Source organism: Trichechus manatus, unplaced genomic scaffold (genome assembly GCF_000243295.1).
Source record: "Trichechus manatus latirostris isolate Lorelei unplaced genomic scaffold, TriManLat1.0 scaffold00098, whole genome shotgun sequence".
NCBI lineage: Eukaryota > Metazoa > Chordata > Mammalia > Sirenia > Trichechidae > Trichechus > Trichechus manatus.
In genome coordinates, this window is record NW_004444034.1 from 1880401 (window position 1) to 1899284 (window position 18884).

General features: G+C 39.7%; 1 protein-coding gene across 1 annotated transcript in view; it reads right to left on the bottom strand.

Moving 5' to 3' along the window:
- The window catches only part of TPD52L1 (TPD52 like 1), a 106123-nt gene that overhangs the window by 42585 nt on the left and 44654 nt on the right, over positions 1–18884 (bottom strand). Inside the window, exon 3 of the mRNA XM_004382751.1 lies at positions 2168–2283. Coding sequence (XP_004382808.1) covers positions 2168–2283 — 116 coding nt within the window. The remainder of the gene's footprint in view (positions 1–2167; positions 2284–18884) is intronic.

Consider the following 18884-nt stretch of genomic DNA (forward strand, 5'->3'; position numbering starts at 1 on the left):
CTAGATTTTTATGTTCATTGTAGCATTCAATTAAGATTGTGTTTTCTTGATTATAAAAGTGATGCATGTCCACTGTTGAATATTTAGAAAGTATAGGATACACAAAAACAAACACACATTGGTGTATATATGTATGTATATACCAATAATCCCAGAACCCAGAAAAATCAAGGCATTTTATAACAGTTTGTCTGTTACAAAGGTTGTTCCTGAACTTAAATTTAGGGCTATAAAGGTGAAGAAGTTAAACTTTAGCTTTGAACCAGTCTGTAGAACATAACTTTTGGACGCCACAATTGACATGAACAGGTTATGAACCAGAACTCCAGGCCTTAAGAAAATGTGGAGCTACTCCATTACGCACTAATGCTGACTTTGGTCTACGCAGTATGGCATAGGTGGCCAATCTAGGGTAAACTGTGTAGCTCTAGTTCACTGACCACAGCCAGACACAAACAGCCGGCCTATTTGATTTGAGGCACTGTGCTTACTGAAATATCTTCTGGCTGTACCAGAGGAACAAGCTGCTCTTTTATTTCATAATTAAGTTTTCTTAGGGTGTATTCTTTGAAATCACCTGAAAAGTTTTTAATATTATTACAAACCAGTTGCCATTAAGTCAATTTCGATTCAGGGTGACCCCAGTGCTCCATAGGGTTTTCAACGGCTGATTTTTCAGAAGTAGACTGCCAGATTTTTCTTCCCAGGTACCTCTGGATGGACCCAAACTACCAGCATTTTGGTTAGCTGCCAAGTGCATTAGCCATCTGAACCACCCACGGACTTCAATATTATTATAAGCTATCATAAACACTTGTAATTAATATTGGAGTTTATGGGTGGTTCACACATTAATGTGCTCGGCTGCTAACTAAAGTTTGGAGGTTAGAATCCACCCAGAGGCACCTGGAAAGAAAGGTCTGGCAATCTACTTCCAAAAAATCAGCCACTGAAAACCCTATGGAGCACGGTTCTACTCTGACACATGAGATCGCTATGAGTTGGAATTGATTCAACGGCAACTGCAAGAGAAGAAGAGAATCATAAACATAGACTATCAGAATGCTAGAGCTTCAAGAGTCCAGGGTGGGCAAAGGGGGTAAGTGTAATGTGGAGCTCCTGGGCACCTCCTCAGGCTGTAGAAAAAGGCTATAATGGGAATGCAAAGCCTTCCTTCCACCTGGAACAGGATCTTCCTGCTCTAGAGCCAGGAACAAAGAATGGGGAGGGAATGCTGACCTCTTCCCCTCCAGCCCTGTTGCTCAGTTCTACATGAGGGGCTCCCCTCCTCCAGCCCATGCCTCCTACAAAGTAAAGCCTTCTTAGTCAAGTGTTTAAGGATCAGTGGGTCCTGCAAACAAAAGGCTTGAACAAAGAGTCCTATTCATGACTAGCAAGGTGCTTTCCTTCCTCTCTGTCCACATCTCCACAGCAACTACATAAGACTTAATTAAGCCTAAATTAATTGTTGCTTTCCTCTGGACTCCCAGAGCTTTATTCTTGTTGAAAAGAGTACACAAGTCAATGATGGACTTTTCCATTAAAAGATAAATCATTTTTTGAACTAGGTTGCTGACCTCAAACAAGCACTGCTATTAAAAGGAGCTGGCACCTGTGCCGTGATCTTGAATGGATTCCATCAGGTCTGTAAGTGATTTATTAACCCCACAGTGTTCTGGTACTAAAAATAACAAGGGGTATATATTAAAAACCAAGTACGAGTGTTGCTTAAGGAGCACAACCATTCATTTTACCACTGTAATTAACAGGCAATGGACAACTGTTACTGCTGTTAGTTGCCATCGAGTCAATTCCAATTCATGGTGACCCCATGTGTGCAGGGTAGAACTCTCCATAGGGTTTTCAAGGCTGTGACATTTCAGAAGCAGATAGCCAGGCCTGTCTTCCAAGGTGCCTCTGGGTGGGTTTGCAATACCAATCTTTAAGCTAGTAGTCCAGTGCTTAACCGTTTGTGCCATCCAGGGAAAATGAACAATTACGATTACAAAAATACTCTGGTAAAATGAATAATCTTGCAGTGTATTCATTTATAACATTTTATTAAATGAAAGGTACTTAACTGTAATATGAGACTTATATCAACTTCTTAATAACTCTCAAGATCCAGAGATAGAAATATGAACAATAAGAAGATTACTAACCATACCTGAACTAATTCTGCCTTTAGCTCTTCTTTTTCCTCCTCTGATAGCATGCTAGAAAAGTCAGCACTGGCTACTGCATCTTCATCTCTTGCTTGCAGTGGTTCAGTCTCCAACAAACCTGGAGACAAGATTGATAAAACATAATGCAATTTTAAAATGAATTTAGCCAATTTCTATTTCCACAGGCTGAAGGTCTAGACATTCTGACTGACCCTCCAACTGAAAACAACTAAAAATTTCAGGAAAAAAAAAAGTCTCTCTTAATGTGTGATGAGCTGCCGAGAAAGTGGAGAACACTAAGAAGCCAAAAAAACTAAGTAAAAGTGGAAAGCCAGAGATGTAAACCAAGCAAGCTTTGCCAAGTTCTACACTTGCTAAGGAGCCCCGGTGGCACAGTGGTTAAAAGCTCGACTGCTAACCAACAGGTCAGCAGTTTGAATCCCCCAGTAGCTCCTTGGAAACCCTATGGGGCAGTTCTACTCTATCCTACAGGGTTGCTATGAGTTGGAATGGACTGGAAGACAATGGGAAAGAGGGAACATTTGCCAAACTGGTGAATTCCAGCTTTGGTTTTCAAGGTCTCATGGAGTACATGGGGCAGAGGAAACCCAGGGAGGAGAGTTTAATATGAGATCCTCCTACACAAATTTCAGTCCCCACAGGGATACACCCTCAGAATACGGTGAACTAGAAATAAATAACTTCACTCCCCACGGGGATCTGCAAGGCAAATTGCCTGTCTTGAAACACTGAATTGACAGAGGGAAAAGTCCTCATCCGAGAATTCATAACCCTGAGTGGGACTGCGTGGGAGCTAGCAACTTAAACGTGCACTACTTGGGTGGTTTGAAACAACCTCGAGATGAGAATTTAAAGTATTAAAACCTTTTTCAGCTTCAGATGAGGTACTATATAATATGCGGACACGGAACGTGGAGCAGCTGCAGCTGTGCGTAAACATCACCAATAAACTGATTCTGGAGAAGTGGGAAGACGGGAAACGCCCGGGGTCCTTGATGAAATCGTTGTGCCACAGACTAGCCCTGGAATAGCTTTACTGCTGTTGGATGAGATAAATGCCTTATTACGTGAGAAAATAGTTCCTTATTACTTAAAATTGAAGAAGTTCCCTGGTAAGGCCCCTTGGTAGCTGGCATTCTCAAAGGCAGATGTTCTCTGGAGGACCCAGGAAACAGACCTACACATGGATGGAAAATTCATTTATGACAACACTGGTATTTATATATCTATGGGGAAAGGATGGTCTTTTAATAAACTGTTCAGGAACAAAGAGTCATCCATACGGAAGAAGTAAAATTGGACACTTTCACACCATACAGAGGCAAAACTATGACCATTTTAGCAGAAAATATAGGAGTTTATATAGGATCGCTATGAGTCAGAATCAATTCGACACCAACAGGTTTTGTTTCGTTTTGGTTCGGGTAGGAAGGAATTTCTTAAACAAGACACAAAAGGGGCAACCCATGAAAGAAAGAATGGGTAAAGTTAGGAATGTCTCTTCATAAAAAACACTATATGGAAAATGAAAAGACAAGCCACTAAACCAAAGAATATGTATATGTATAAATCACAAAATATTAGTTCCCAGGATCTAGAGAATTCCCACAAACCAATTTAAAGGGTACAAATAAAACCCAAATATAAATGGACCAAAAGAACTGAACAGACTCTTTATAGAGAAGAATCACCAATGGCTAATAAACCTAAGATGCTCAACCTCACTGATGTTCAGAGAAATGCAAATCAAAACATTTCACACCCACTGGGTTAACAAAAGAGCCCTGGTGATGTAGTGGTTAAGTGCTAGGCCGTTAACCAAAAGGTCGGTGGTTTGAACTCCCCAGCTGTTCGTGGAAGATAGATGTGGCACTCTGCTTCTGTAAAGATTTACAGCCTTGGAAACCCTATGGGGCAGTTCTACTCTGTCTATAGGGTCGCTATGAGTCGGATGGCAATGGGTTTGGTGTTGGTTTGGATTAACAAAAATTTAAAAGTCTGATATTGTTGAGTGTTGGTGACTATGTGAAGAATGAAAACTCATATGCTGCTGGTGAGAGTATAAATATTCATCATTATCTAGTAAAGTTGAACATTCACACAACCTACAACCCAGTGATTCCAGTACTCCCACATTTACACCCAAAAAAACACCTGTATATGTGCACCAGAAGTCATTAACAAGAACTTTCGTGGAAGCAAAAACTGTTAAGTCACACGTAAGTCCATAAACAGGAAAATGCATAAGTAAACTATGGTACATTTACACACGAAAGACAGGACACAAATAAAACAAGTGAACTACCCCTCTTCAACTCAGCCCTTCCAACGACTCAAGGAACAAGCTACCGAGTGTGAAAAATGTATGTTGCAGAAGAGTAATAAAGAATGAGTCCATTTATATGAAGTCCAAAATATGAAAAAATAGATAAACTATTATTTAGAAATAAATGATTTAGTAAAATTATAAAGAAAAGGAAGGAAATGATAAAAAAATTCAGGACCATGGTTTTCTCTGAGGAGGAAGGGGAAGAGATGGGAGCAGGGGTGGTATAGGGGACGTCACGATTCATTTGGTGGATGATTTACTGAATTTCTGTGCATGAGTAGTTTCTGAAATTTACATTTATTTTGTAAATAGTCAGAATCGACTTGACATCGGTGGGTTTGGTTTTGGGGTTTATATTGTTGTTAGCTGCTGTTGAGTTTGCACCGACTCATGGTGACCCTAGACACAACAAAAGAAAACACTAGCCAGTCCTGCACTACCTTCATGATCACAGCATTATATTGGACAATGTTCTGTTGTAATCCATAGGGTTTTCACTGGCTAATTTTTGGAACTAGATTACCAGGCCTTTCTTCCTAGTCTGTCTTAGTCTGGAAGCTCCACTGAAACCTGTCTGCCATGGGCGACCCTGCTGGTATTTGAAATAACAGTGGCAGAGCTTCCAGCATCATAGCTACACACAAGCCACCACAGTAGGACACAGTGACAGACAGATGGTGAGAATAAAATTATCCATCATTAATTAAAATTACTATTCATCATGTTCTTGTTAGTTGCCGTCAAGTCAATTCCAACTCAAGGGGATTCCACGTGTGCAGAATAAAACTAGACTCCACAGGGTTTTCAAGGCTGTCACCTTTCAGAAGCAGATTGCCAGGCCTGTCTTCTGAGGCACCTCTGGGTGGGTTTCAACTGCCAACCTTTTGCCCAAACATTTGCTTAACAATTTTCACCCAGAAATAATTATCATTTTGGTCCATCCTTTTTGGTCTTTCTTCTATGCACATGTATATATTTTTATACACACACACACACACATCAATAGTGCATTTACTGTTGTGGACTTGATTTATTTATTCAATAGGCTATCATGAACATCCTCCCATGTCTAAAAGCACATATCTACATTTATATATTTTTGATATATGCACAGTATCTAATTTATGATCCATAATATACCCTGTTTGTTGGGATGCTCCAGTGAACATCTTGTAGCTAAGTCATTAGGCAAAATCTTGATTATTTCCTGTACACTGAATTACTGAGTCAAAGGACATGGATATTTTAATCCTACTGCCAAATTAGCTCCCAGAAAGGCTCTACCAGTTTTATGCTACCATCCGCAACCTATGAGAATATCTCTATATTCGCTGTACAACAACATAACTAGGTTATTTAAAGGGGAAAAACACTGTCATTTATTTCTGCTAGCAAGTATTTATGTTACATGTGGCCAGTGTATTTATAGTCAATTTCCTAGGTATAGGATAACTGCCTAAACCAGGAATCAGCAGCAATTCCAAACACAGGTACAAGAGATGGGCCCAGACGGTAAGCTACCCTTTGCTCTGGGGGTTAAGAGAGAGCTACGGTGGGAACCTGCAAGACTTGGTCTTCTCCCCAACTCAGCCGTTACAGCAACGTGAGGATATTGCGCAAACTGAGTTAGGACCCAAATTCTCAATCCTCCCCATCTTGACAGTATGAGAAGAAGGGAATAGACAATAGTTCCAGGCACTTAGACTTTTCAAGTCATCAAGTATCTTTAGTATCTGCCTGTATTCTAGGAAGAAAAGAAATTAAATATTCATTTTAATTGATAATACATGAATTCAGGGAAAGATTGACCCAGGGCTCAGAAGGTAGCATCTACTTTTCAGAGGAGAGGTGCATAAGCCTTATAAAGTGAGATATTTGCACTGGGCTTCAGCTCTGATCCACCACACATCCAATTTCTGAGACACGTCACAAATCTCTCAAAATCTCACTCCAAGAGACCACCCACTCATGAAATCTGCCCAGAGACCAGGTTGCTAGACTAAGTATTCAAAGTCTAATTAGCCCAGTTACCTTCTACACTCATATCTTTGAAATTAAATGTCAGTCTCCCATCTTATTTTTCTACTTATGCATACATTCCCCTGCTGTAACCTCTTCCAGTGGGTGTTCTCTGAGCTATACTGTTCAGAACAAGATGTCATGTAAACACAGACAAAATGAAAACAAGTCCTGCTCTTCTCAGCAGAACATGCCCATTCACTGGGTTAGGGAAGCCGCAATCAGATTATGAGGTCAAAGGATAATTCCAGAGTCAAGGTGTAGGTGAAAAGAGGAGTTTGGATAAAAAAGTTATTAATCAGTGTAACTAAGTCAGAACCAGGAGAACAAAAGGCAATAGGTAAGAGATTCCAAGTGAGAGATGATAATGTCATAAGGGCAGTAAAATGAACATACAATTACCTAGTTACCATGGAAGCAGATATTAGAGAAGAATAAAAAACACAGTTTTTAATAAAAGCAATTGTCACTGGGCAAAACTACTCAAGAATCACAATATTTAACAGGTACCAGTACATTATGGAGGGGAGCAGTGGTGTTTCAGTGCTAGAATTCTTGCCTTCCGTGCAGGAGACCCGAGTACAATTCCCAACCAATGCACCTCATGTGCAGCCACCACCTGTCTGTACATGTCGCTATGATGCCGAACACGCTTCAGTGGAGCTTCTAGACTAAAACAGACAAGGAAGAAAGGCCTGGCAAGCCACTTTTGAAAAATCAGTCAATGAAAACACCCTATGGATCACAGCAACAGTACAATTCGCAAACAGTCATGGAAATGACACAAGACTAGGCAGAGTTCTGCCTGGTCATACATGGTCTGAGGATCAACCTGTCAACAGCTACGAACAGCAACAAGCCTTAAAGTACTTGTCAAATGCTACCATACGCCTGCTTTCACTAGACCAACAAATGGCCAGTGATCCTCCATTTAAGTCCCACATATGGGGCCAAATGACACAACAAACTGAACGAGGTCTACTGAGAAGCGATTATGGTCTGGTCCCAGTCTTGCTGATGGAGACCCACCCTCCTAGGACCAGTGTTGAGAGTCTGGTTCAGTCCTAAGTAGCTGGAGCTCTAACTCAAGTTGGTCTGGCTCCAAAGCCTATACCCTTCTTCTCACAACCCATTTGAAGAACAGCAAACAAAATGTGGGGTAGTATAAATCAAGAGATGAGCTTTAGATTAAAGTCCTTCCTTCAACTCTTTCACCCTTGAAATGAAATTCCCCACTAGCATCAACATACTTTTAGTGCACCGTGTCCAACACTGTTATGGCTTAGGTCATGTCTTCATGCTCAAGACTAAGATAGTACAGATAGCTATGACTTAAAATGGCTACAAACTATGATTTCGGATCATGACCATATCCTGCATTGCTGGCAAATATATAAAAGTGCCAGAATTTCTTTTACAGAGTAAAATAATTGTGTGTGTATGCATGTATACACTATATTGGGAATTAATAAAAGCTGCTATATATCCAAGCAAAGGGAAAAAAGTGTATATTTTCAAAAAGAATACAAAATTATCCCAGTACTTAATAAAATGTGAAATACAATAAAGTAGCATGAATGAAAATCTGCATTTAAATAATAAATTTAAGACTGTAATATTTATTGCTTAATTATATTTCCTTCACAATGTTTGTAAAAATAACCTCAAACATCTTTTAACATAAAACTTCAAAATACTACATTTATTCCTCAAGGCGAAAAAAATACTGAGCTAACCTCATATATGGATTTATGATTATCTTTAAGTGCACAAAAACTAATACATGTTAACTACAGGAGGGTGGAAATTAAAGATATAAAACAAGTTAATTTATTAGAATCCTAGTTTCTACACGTTTACTAAACCTACCACAAAACCCTAAATGTTCTTTCTTATGCACCTCCATTACTGAAGTGCTTTTCATTCATTTACAAATAACCTGTATCTAGCCTATTACTGATCACATGTATAGCAGGGTTTTCAATGTTTTTTCCTGTTGCCCTGGTGTTTTGGCAGAAGCCTCAAATGCCAACAATAATACAATGGGAGGCTTCCACCCCTACATTCTAAAGCTAAGGCTTGACGCCTAACAGTTGACATGCTAACATTTTAAAACTGGTTCTGCCAGGGTGGGGATTTACTTACCTGTAACCTTTTAGAGTGGTGTTAAAAGTGGAGCAGACAGAGAGCAGCATCGTAGAAAACTTGAATACACAGATGAGCAATAATAAAAAACAAGTTACATACCCAGCTTCTAACGATCACTACTATGACATCTTCATGCACATCTTTCTAGATCCTTTCCTATACACTGCAGCACACACATTTCTTACATTTTAACATCTTTGAATTCTGAATGCCTCTTACCATTAACAGTGTATACAACTAATCTTTCGCTTAGTAAGATATAAAACAATGAGTATCTTAAAATCTTTGGCATCTTAGATTTAAAAAAATATAATATAATAAATAATAAATATAAATATATAGATGTTGTTGTTGTTAAGTGCCATCGAGTAGGTTCTGACTCATAGCAACCCAGCGTACAATAAAACACAACACTGCCCAGTCCTGTACCATCCTCACATCCTCGTTGCTATGTTTGAGCCCATTATCGCAGCCATTGTGTCATTCCATTTCATCTAGGATCTTCCTCTTTTTCACTGTCTACCTTACCAAGCATGATGTCCTTCTCCAGGGATTGGTCTGTCTTGATAACATTTCCAAAGTACGTGAGACAAAATCTCGCCATCTTCACCTCCAAGGAGCACTCTGGTTGTACTTCTTCCAAGATAGACTTGTTCGTTCTTCTGGCAGTCCATGGTACAGTCAATATTCTCCCCAACACCACAATTCAAAGACATCAATTCTTCTTTGGTCTTCCTTATTTATTGTCCAGCTTTCACATGCACATGAGGCGATTGAAAATATCATGGTTTGGGTCAGATGCACCTTAGTCCCCAGAGTGACATCCTTGCTTTTTAACACTTTAAAGAGGTTTTTTTTTTTGCAGCAGACCTGCTGGATGCAATACATTGTTTGATTTCTTTACTGCTAATTCCATGGCTGTTGATTGTGGATCCAAGTAAAATGAAATCCTTGACAATTTCAGTATTTATCCATTTATCATGATGTTGTTTATTTGTCCAGTTGAGGATTTTTGTTTTCTTTCTGTTGAGGTGTAATCCATACTGAAGGCTGTAGTCTTTGATCTTCATCAGTAAATGCTTCAAGTCCTCTTTGTTTTAGGCAAGCAAGGTTGTGTCACCTGCATATCAAAGGCTATTAGTGAGTCTTCCATCAATCCTGATGCCAAGTTCTTCTTCATATAGTCCAGCTTCTTGGATTATTGCTCAGCATACGGATTGAATAAGTATGGTGAAAGGATACAACCCTGACACACACCTTTCTTGGTTTTAAACCACACAGTATCCCCTTGCTCTGCTGAAATAATTGCCTCTTGGTCTATGTACAGGTTCTTCATGAGCACAATTAAGTGTTCTGGAATTCCCATTCTTCACAACGTTATCTGTAATTTTGTTATGATCCACACAGTCAAATGCCTTTGCATAGTCAATAAAACACAGGTAAACATCTTTCTGATATTCTCTGCTTTCAGCCAAGATCCATCTGATATCAGCAATGATATCCCTCATTCCACGTCTTCTTCTGAATCTGGCTTGAATTTCTTTCTTTTTTTTAATTATTATACTTTAGATGAACGTTTATAGAACAAACTAGCTCCTCATTAAACAGTTAGTATACATACTGTTTTGTGACATTGGTTACCAACCCCACAACATGTCAACACTCTCCCTTCTTGACTATGGGTTCCCTATTACCAGCTTTCCTGTCCCCTCCTGCCTTCTAGTCCTTGCCCCTGGGCTGGTGTGCCTCTTTAGTCTCATTTTGTTTTATTGGCCTGTCTAATCTTTGGATGAAGGGTGAACCTCAAGAGTGACTTTACTGCTGAGCTAAAAGGGTGTCTGGGGGCCATACTTTTGGGGTTTCTCCAGTCTCTGTCAGGACAGGAAGTCTGGTCTTTTTTTGTGAGTTAGAATTTTGTTCTACATTTTTCTCTAGCTCTGTCCGGGACCCTCTATTGTGATCCATGTCAGAGCAGTCAATGGTGGTAGCCGGGCACCATCTAGTTGTACTAGACTCAGTCTAGTGGAGGCTGTGGTAGTTGTGGTCCATTAGTCCTTCGGACTAATCTTTCCCTTGTATCTTTAGTCTTCATTCTCCCTTACTCCCGACATGATGAGACCAGTGGAGTATCTTCAATGGCCACTCACAAGCTTTTAAGACGCCAGACACTACTCAAGAATCTGGCTTGAATTTCTGGCAGTTCCCTCTTGATGTACTGCTGCAACCATTTTTGAACTACCTTCAGCAAAATTTTACTTCTGTGTGATATTTATGATACTGTTCTGTAATTTCCACATTCTGTTGGATCAACTTTTTTTGGAATGGGGACAAATATGGATCTCTTCCAGTCAGTTGGCCAGGTAGCTGTCTTCCAAATTTCTTGGCATAGACAAATGAGTACCTCCAGTGCTGTATCCCTTTGTTGAAACATCTCAGTTGGTATTCTGTCAATTCCTGGCACCTTGTTTCTCGCCAATGCTTTCAGTGCAGCTTGGACCTCTTCCTTCATTACCATCAGTTCTTGATCATATGCTACCTCCTGAAATGGTTTAATGTTGACCAATTCTTTTTGGTACAGTGACTCTGTGTATTCCTTCCATCTTTTGATTGCTTCCTGCATTGTTCAATATTTTGCCCAAAGAATCCTTCAAAATTGCAGCTCAACGCTTGATTTTTTTCTTCATTCTTTCAGCTTGAGAAATGCTGAACGTGTTCTTCCATTTTGGTTTTCTAACTCCAAATATCTGCACATTTCATTATAATTCTTTACTTTGTCTTCTTGAGCCACCCTTTGAAATCTTCTGTTCAGCTCTTTTGCCTCATCATTTCTTCCATTTGTTTTAGCTACTCTATGTTCAAGAGCAAGTTTCAGAGTCTCTTCTGACATCGATTTTGGTCTTTCCTCTCTTTCCTGTCTTTTTAATGACCATTTACTTTCTTCATGTATGATGTCCTTGATGTCATTCCACAACTCGTCTGGTCTTTGGTCATTACCGTTCAATGTGTCAAATCTATTCTTGAGATGGTCTCCAAATTCAGGTGGGATGTACTAAAGGTTGTATTTTGGTTCTCATGGACTTGTTTTAATTTTCTTCAGCTTCACTTTGAACTTACATATGAGCAATTGATGGTCTGTTCTGAAGTCGGCCCCTGGCCTTGTTCTGATTGATGATATTGCATTTTTGAATCATTTTTTTCCACAGATGTAGTTGATTTGATTCCTGTGTTTTCCATCCAGTGAGGTCCACACGTATAGTTGCCATTTATGTTGTTGAAAAAATATATTTGCAATGAAAAATTCATTGGTCTTGCAAAATTCTATCATGCAATCTCCAATGTTGTTTCTATCACCAAGGCCATGTTTTCCAACTACTGATCCTTCATCTTTGTTTCCAACTTTTGTATTTCAATCACCAGTAATTATCAATGCATCTTGAGCGCATGTTAGATCAATTTCAGACTGCAGAAGTTGGTAGAAATTTTCAATTTCTTCATCTTTGGCATTAGTGGTTGGTGCATAAATTTGATTAATAGTCGCATTAACTGGTCTTCCTTGTAGGCGTATGGATATTATCCTATCACTGACGGAGTTGTACTTCAGGATAAATTTTGAAATGTTCTTTTTGATGATGAATGTGACACCATGCCTCTTCAATTTGTCATTCCTGGCATAGTAGACCATATGATTATCTGATTCAAAATGGCCAATACCAGTCCATTTCAGCTCACTAATGCCTAGGATATCAATTTTTAACGCGTTCCATTTCTTTTTTCACAACTTCCAATTTTCCTAGAGTCATACTTTGTACATTCCATGTTCCAGTTATTAATGGATGTTTGCAGCTGTTTCTTCTCATTTTGAGCTGTGCCACATCAGCAGATGAAGGTCCCAAAAGCTTGCCTCCATCCACTTTATTAAGTTCGACTCTACTTTAAGAGGCATCTCTTCCCCGGTCATATTTTGAGTGCCGTCCAACCTGGGCTATATCAGACAATGTTCCGCTGCCATTCATAAGGTTTTCACTGGCCAGTTTTTTCAGAAGTAGACAGCCAGGTCCTTGTTCCTAGTCTGTCTTAGTCTGGAAGCTCTGCTGAAACCTGTCCACCATGGGTGACCCTGCTGGTCTTTGAAATACCTGTGGCATAGCTTCCAGCACCACAGCAACACTCAGGACACCACAGTACAACAAACTGACAGATGCATGATAGATATCTATTAAAAAAAATCAAAACCATTGCCACAGAGTTGATTCTGACTTATAGTGACCTTATAGAACAGATTACAACTACACTATAGGCTTTCCAAGGATTGGCTCGTGGATTCGAACTGCCGACCTTTTGGTTAGCAGACAAAACACTTAAATCACTGCACCGCCAGGGCTCCGTATATATATAATACAGATAGGTATAGCTATAGACATAAAATTTCTATATCATATAACTAAAGATGAGATCGTACTGTTTTGTAACTTGATTTTTTTTCCTTTGGAAACAACTTCTCTTCTCCATTATTATTAATGTTTTTTGTCTTATCTAAAACCAGACCATACCAAAAGATCCTAGCTGACCCTATATTGAGATTAGAGCTGGCTTTCCCAGACTGACATCCAATCCAGGACTACAACTGTGTCAGGTTGTTATGTGATGTGCCTTAACCCTCTTTTCCTCTAGCTGACTACTACATGGAAGAGGCCAGACTCTGTCCTGTAGAATTCATCCCAATATTTTGATGAATGACTCATCAGGTGACTGCAAGATAATGGAGCGATAATGGTATGAGCATAGATTTTGGCGACAAACCAGTCTTACGGAGAACCCCACATCAACCCCTTTTCAGCTTTGTGACAGTGACAATTTGAACTTTCAGGTCTTTTCATCTGTAAAGTGAGAATAATAATACCTACCCCAAAAGAGTAGGTTGTCATGAGGATTATAGTTTTGCAAAATGCCTAATCAGCTACCAAATGTTAACTCCCAATCTGGCCATACTTGAATGGCATTCCTTCTTGATCAGAATAATTTATGAAATTCAAGTGTTATGAGAGAATAAAAGAGATACTATTACTCTGTTCTCAAGGAGCTAAAAAATTTCACTGTGGAGATCAGCCACTCACACATACACCTTAATTAATAGGTATTATGCAATTACATGCAAAATGAATCCCCTAGAGAAACAGAAATCCACATGCCATGCTCAGGTTATCCTTGTAATCTTTCTTTCTGGCCATTGCTTAGTGGACTGTGATGGACACCTGACCCAGGGGTAGCTATAGGTTCTTCTCTTGAGATTTTGAACTAAGAGACAAAGGGAAGACAAGTAAAGCTGAATCTGTAGGCCTAAATATTCTTCTACCGAGCTGCCCCAGTTCATTTTTTTGTTCATTTATTCATTCAACAAACATTTATTGAGCATCCACTAAATGCCGTTCAGGTCTCTGCTCTCATGGAATTTATAATCCACCTGTTCTGAGGCCTGATTATTTCACTTCGTACGCATTTCTATGATATTTCTCTTTATCCTTAAAATAAACCTCATTTTATTTCAGCTAGTTTGAAATGTTTTTGTTTTGTTTGTTTTTTTCAAACAAATGAACTCTGAACTAAACAGAGACAATGATATTATAGAACTCAGGTAAAGGATCATAAACTCTCTACCAAATTTCAGCCCCATGAGTTCAATGGCTTGCCATGGCCTTAAATTAAGTGAATTAAAAATTCAGCAAATCATTTTTTGCCCGATACTGGCTTTCTCTAAGAAACTTTGCCATTTGTCCTTTAAGGTCTTCTCTGATATAAATAGTCTAGGAGCCTAAATCATACCTAAGGACGATTTCCTTCTTTGCTTTCACTGAGCCCAGGCCCTTCACTTTTCTGAGGGCAAGGTGTGAGCCAGTAGTCACCCAGTCTCCCTCTGAAGCAGAAGTCATACTGTCTCTCAAGACAGTAGGATCGTTCCAGGTTCAAGACATATGGATTCCTGAGACACATGGCTGTAGCTAACAGCTGCTGGTCTCTGATCTCTACTGGATTCTGAAGACAGATCTGCTAATTAAGGTTTGGTTTTTCAGCACGTTTATCTGGAAACATCTGTGTACATGCCTAGAGGAAAGCCCAGAGCTTCCGGCTAAACCAGAAGAGCTGAAGACACTTCTGGGATTATGGTGAATATCTCTGAAGAGGGCAACTCAAAATTTCCTGCGCATGATGGTGTAGGACTGGTTTCCGGGGTAGTTGATATTTGGGAGATTGGTGTGAACCCCACAACTGCTGGGCTTGTCGTTAGCAGCTGTGTTCTTCTTTATTTACCCTGCGAAATGACAAAGGAGTGTCATCCACCAATGTTTGGGGTTGGGCTCAATATACCTAGCCCTTCAGTCACGGCCTGACTGCACAGGCCAAGTCAGAACCGTGCTTTCCTTTGGGTCATCTGGCCATAGGGGGCAGCCGAGCATTATGTGTCTCCAGGTTGCTGATAGGAGTTCCTAGGGGTTAAGCCCTAAGGCCAAACCTCTAAAACAAGTTGGGCTGTTTTCCAAGAAGCCTAGTAGTCTGACGCAGATAAAATACAATCTCAGAGTTGAAGGTTGTGTCTGGGAAATAAAGTTCTGTTAGAGACAAGTCAGCGAGTGGAGACAAGATTTTGAGGCCCTGTAGGAAACGTTCTATTGTTTGCCTCAGCAGGCTCCTACTAGCTTTAAGTTATAACCTAGGGCCTATCTGTTCATTCCTGCCCTTCAGAATTAAAAGCTCTCTTCACTGGCATAAGCTTCTTCTTTAGCAAGATGAAGGATCCTGCAGTGAGGGGTAGGAGTGGAATCTGAAGGTTGTAAGGGCTTTGAACCACATTTCTCTCTCTCCATCTCTCTGTCTCTCTCTCCCCCCGCCCCCTAGGCAATGCTGTCAGCACTGGTGTACGCTGGAGAGTGGTGTACCACTCTCATGCACTTGCTACTTTCTCCCTTGTGTCATGTCCATTTGATTACATGGCTCATCTCCCTTATTACAATGTGAATAACTGAATGACAGAAAACCAGTTTGGTTCCCCTTGGCATCCCCACATTTCCTAGCACGATGATTTATCCTCAGTAGAGATAAGGGGAAACCATGGCTGAGAGCAATGGAACTGATGAGGTCTCAGAAAACAGTAACCCGGAATCAGTCACCTGAATGCCACACTAAGATGTGGAAAGGAAAGTCATTAGGTGACAATAAAAGCTTACGAAATTGCGAAGATGACACTCCCTCCTCCGCCAATCCCTTCTGGGAATTATCAGTCATTATGGGGATGGCTTCTTCTCTCTTCTTCACTTTAACATTCTCTGGGAGGTAGCAGTTTCTCTCCTCTTCCCTAGGACCCAGGCCCTTTTCCTCTCTCATGGATAACCAACTTAGATAAACTGCGTCTACTTCTCTTTAGTCTCAGTTTAATCCTAATAAGATATATAAGGAATTGCTGTCAGACTGCCCTTTGCTACTCACAAGTGATACCTTTGGAAGTTTATGAGATAATCCAGACCCTCAACAATGTTTATTATTCTTAAACGTTTTTAGATCCCTTTCTCTGAATCATCCCAAAATATATCCTGAGATTCAGACAAAGGATCTGCCCTGACTCTAAAACCATACTGAAAAAGGGCACAACTCCTGCCACTATTGCAGGAATTGTCTCTCAGCAGCTTCTCAGTTACTCTCTTAAGGGAAAAAGCAGAACAATTTTTTTAAGCCACATGCTACATGCCGGGTGTGTTACATCTCTTATCTCGTCTTATTCTACCCAGAAACACACAAGACAGGTGGCATTAAGAACTATAAAGACTCTGAGATTTTACCCTACTTGCAAGTTAACAAGTTAGACTGTCACAGTTTCGTAAATGCTGTCAGTAGACATGAGACTCCTGGATCAGAGACTCATAGCACAGAAAGCAGCATGAACATCACATTTGGGTTGGTTCCCCTTGCCATCTAGCTCCATGGGAGGTTGCAACATGGAGGGGCCCGGGTAGATACTGCACACACACTGAGCTTGCAGCAGAGCTAAAGAACGATGAGCTCGGAATCTGAATCTTTTACAATAGGCAGTAAGCAAACCTTCCTGACCTTTGCTCTGGAGGGAGACACTGTTTTTATCATCCTGGACAGTAAACAAACCTGACCTCTGGTCCAGGGGGAGACACCATCTCTACCTTCCAAGGTAGTTCACTAGAAACGTTCTTGAAAAGATAGTCTAGAAAAAATGTTGCCAGTGTTCTGCTTGCAAAGTGTGCAGAAAAGCAAGGGACCTACAGTGCATTGTCTTCCATAGGTGGTATATTCTCATTTTTGAAATGAAGAAACAATGATTCAGGAAGTTAAGTAACTTTCCCAAGCTCACATAGTCGTTAAGTGAAAGACTCAAGACCTTAATGCAAATCTATCAGGTTATAGAGTTCATATTTTCTCCACTTGACCATAACACCACCTGCAGAGGTCAGACAAGAACTAAAATGTCCTCTTTCTCTCATCCAAGATCCCTATAGAGTCCTCGCAAACAGGGAAACCTGATGCTTACCAGGAGTAGGGTTTACTGAAGGCCAACGTCTGTAGTCTTAATACCTGCAGTCTCCCTACTCTTGAGCACTGGGAAGAAGAGTCCAGAGTGGGCTTATATCTCCCACATCTTCTCTTATAGGAGTTCTTCAACTAATGTTTGTTGCGTTAATTCTCTGAGATAAAAAAATATCAAACTATCAAGTTTTCTTGATGCTGTTTTCATGATATCTATATTTGTCCAGCTCTTTTAATTTTCTTTGCCATGACAGTGCTTCAGGCTTTCATCACTACACACTCAGACTACTGAAATCGTAGCTAAATTTCTTCTTCCTGTTTGCATTCTCTTTCCTCACCACCCAATCTATACAACAGCACTCAGATTAATATTTTGAACACATTGCGTTCATCAAACCAAAACCCAGTTCAAAAAACATTCCATAGATTCCCACTGCTTCCAGCCTAAATTAAAAAATTCTATGCTAGCATTCAAAATCTTCTACAGCTGGCTGCAAGAGATGGTTACAATTGGACTGTTTATGATTTTCCCACCAAAGCCTCTAATCCAGCCAGGCTGGTAGACCCAGTGTCCCTCAGACATGTTCTATTCAATCCTATGATTTTTGTGCCACTTTGTCAGTCTCAAAAGCATTTTAACTCTTCTTCCTCAGTTCCCTTTTAAGAAGCCTACCAAGCTGTCAATAACACTAGAGTAACAAGTGATATGTTGTGTCCCTTAATTTTATCTAAAATGTTGACTTTTTTGTTTTCTGTATACATTGCTATATACAGTATAAACTACATTATAAATTGTAGCAAGGCACATAATATTATATATTACCTTAATTATAGTTACATTTATAAAGAAAATATTTCAGATACTGTCCTGTAAAAGTTTATTGTACTTCCTAAAATATGAAGAACATGAGTCACCATAATTAATAGTATGTTCTCTAAAGCTTTAGTTTTATTTAATAATATAGCCAAAAATAAAATCATATCTGTGATACTCAGTCTGAGAATATACTAATCAGTTAAATAAAGAAAGATTTTATGTGTTTATCAAGTCTTTTATCAGAAGATGCTCCTGAGGTTTCAGCAGATTATATTTAATTCTTACCCTCCATCTTTCTGTTTCTTTTTTGTTTTTATTATGCTGTTTTGGTGAAAATCCAAATAGATGTTTATTAAAATGGACTCTAATCTCTAAAGAAAGATTTGTGACTGGTCATAATTTAATCTCTAAAGAAAGGTTTGTGATTGGCCAAAAACTAACTTTGGCTAAAGATGGAAGGGAGATGGTATACAGATAGAAATCGACAAATATATGTAACTATATCCTTCCATTCTCATTTATCTGTGTGTACAAGGCAACTGTCTTTTAACTACAAGAGGTAACATGCCTTGATATAAAATTCTCAGCTGAACTGTATTTGAGGAAAGTCAAAATTCAATGGAATACTAAAGACAGTGAAGCATAAATAGTACCCAATAGCCATGCGTGGTCCTGAAGAGTGGGACACCTTCAAGGAGCTCAAACCAATTAAGAGTTTTGGGGACAGACATCAACTCTATAATGAATCCTGTGGCCGGGAGCTGACCAGGACTCCTAGCCACCTTCATGGATAAGAATCTCAGAGAGTCGGAACTGGCCCCACTTACCCAAAGCTTCCCTG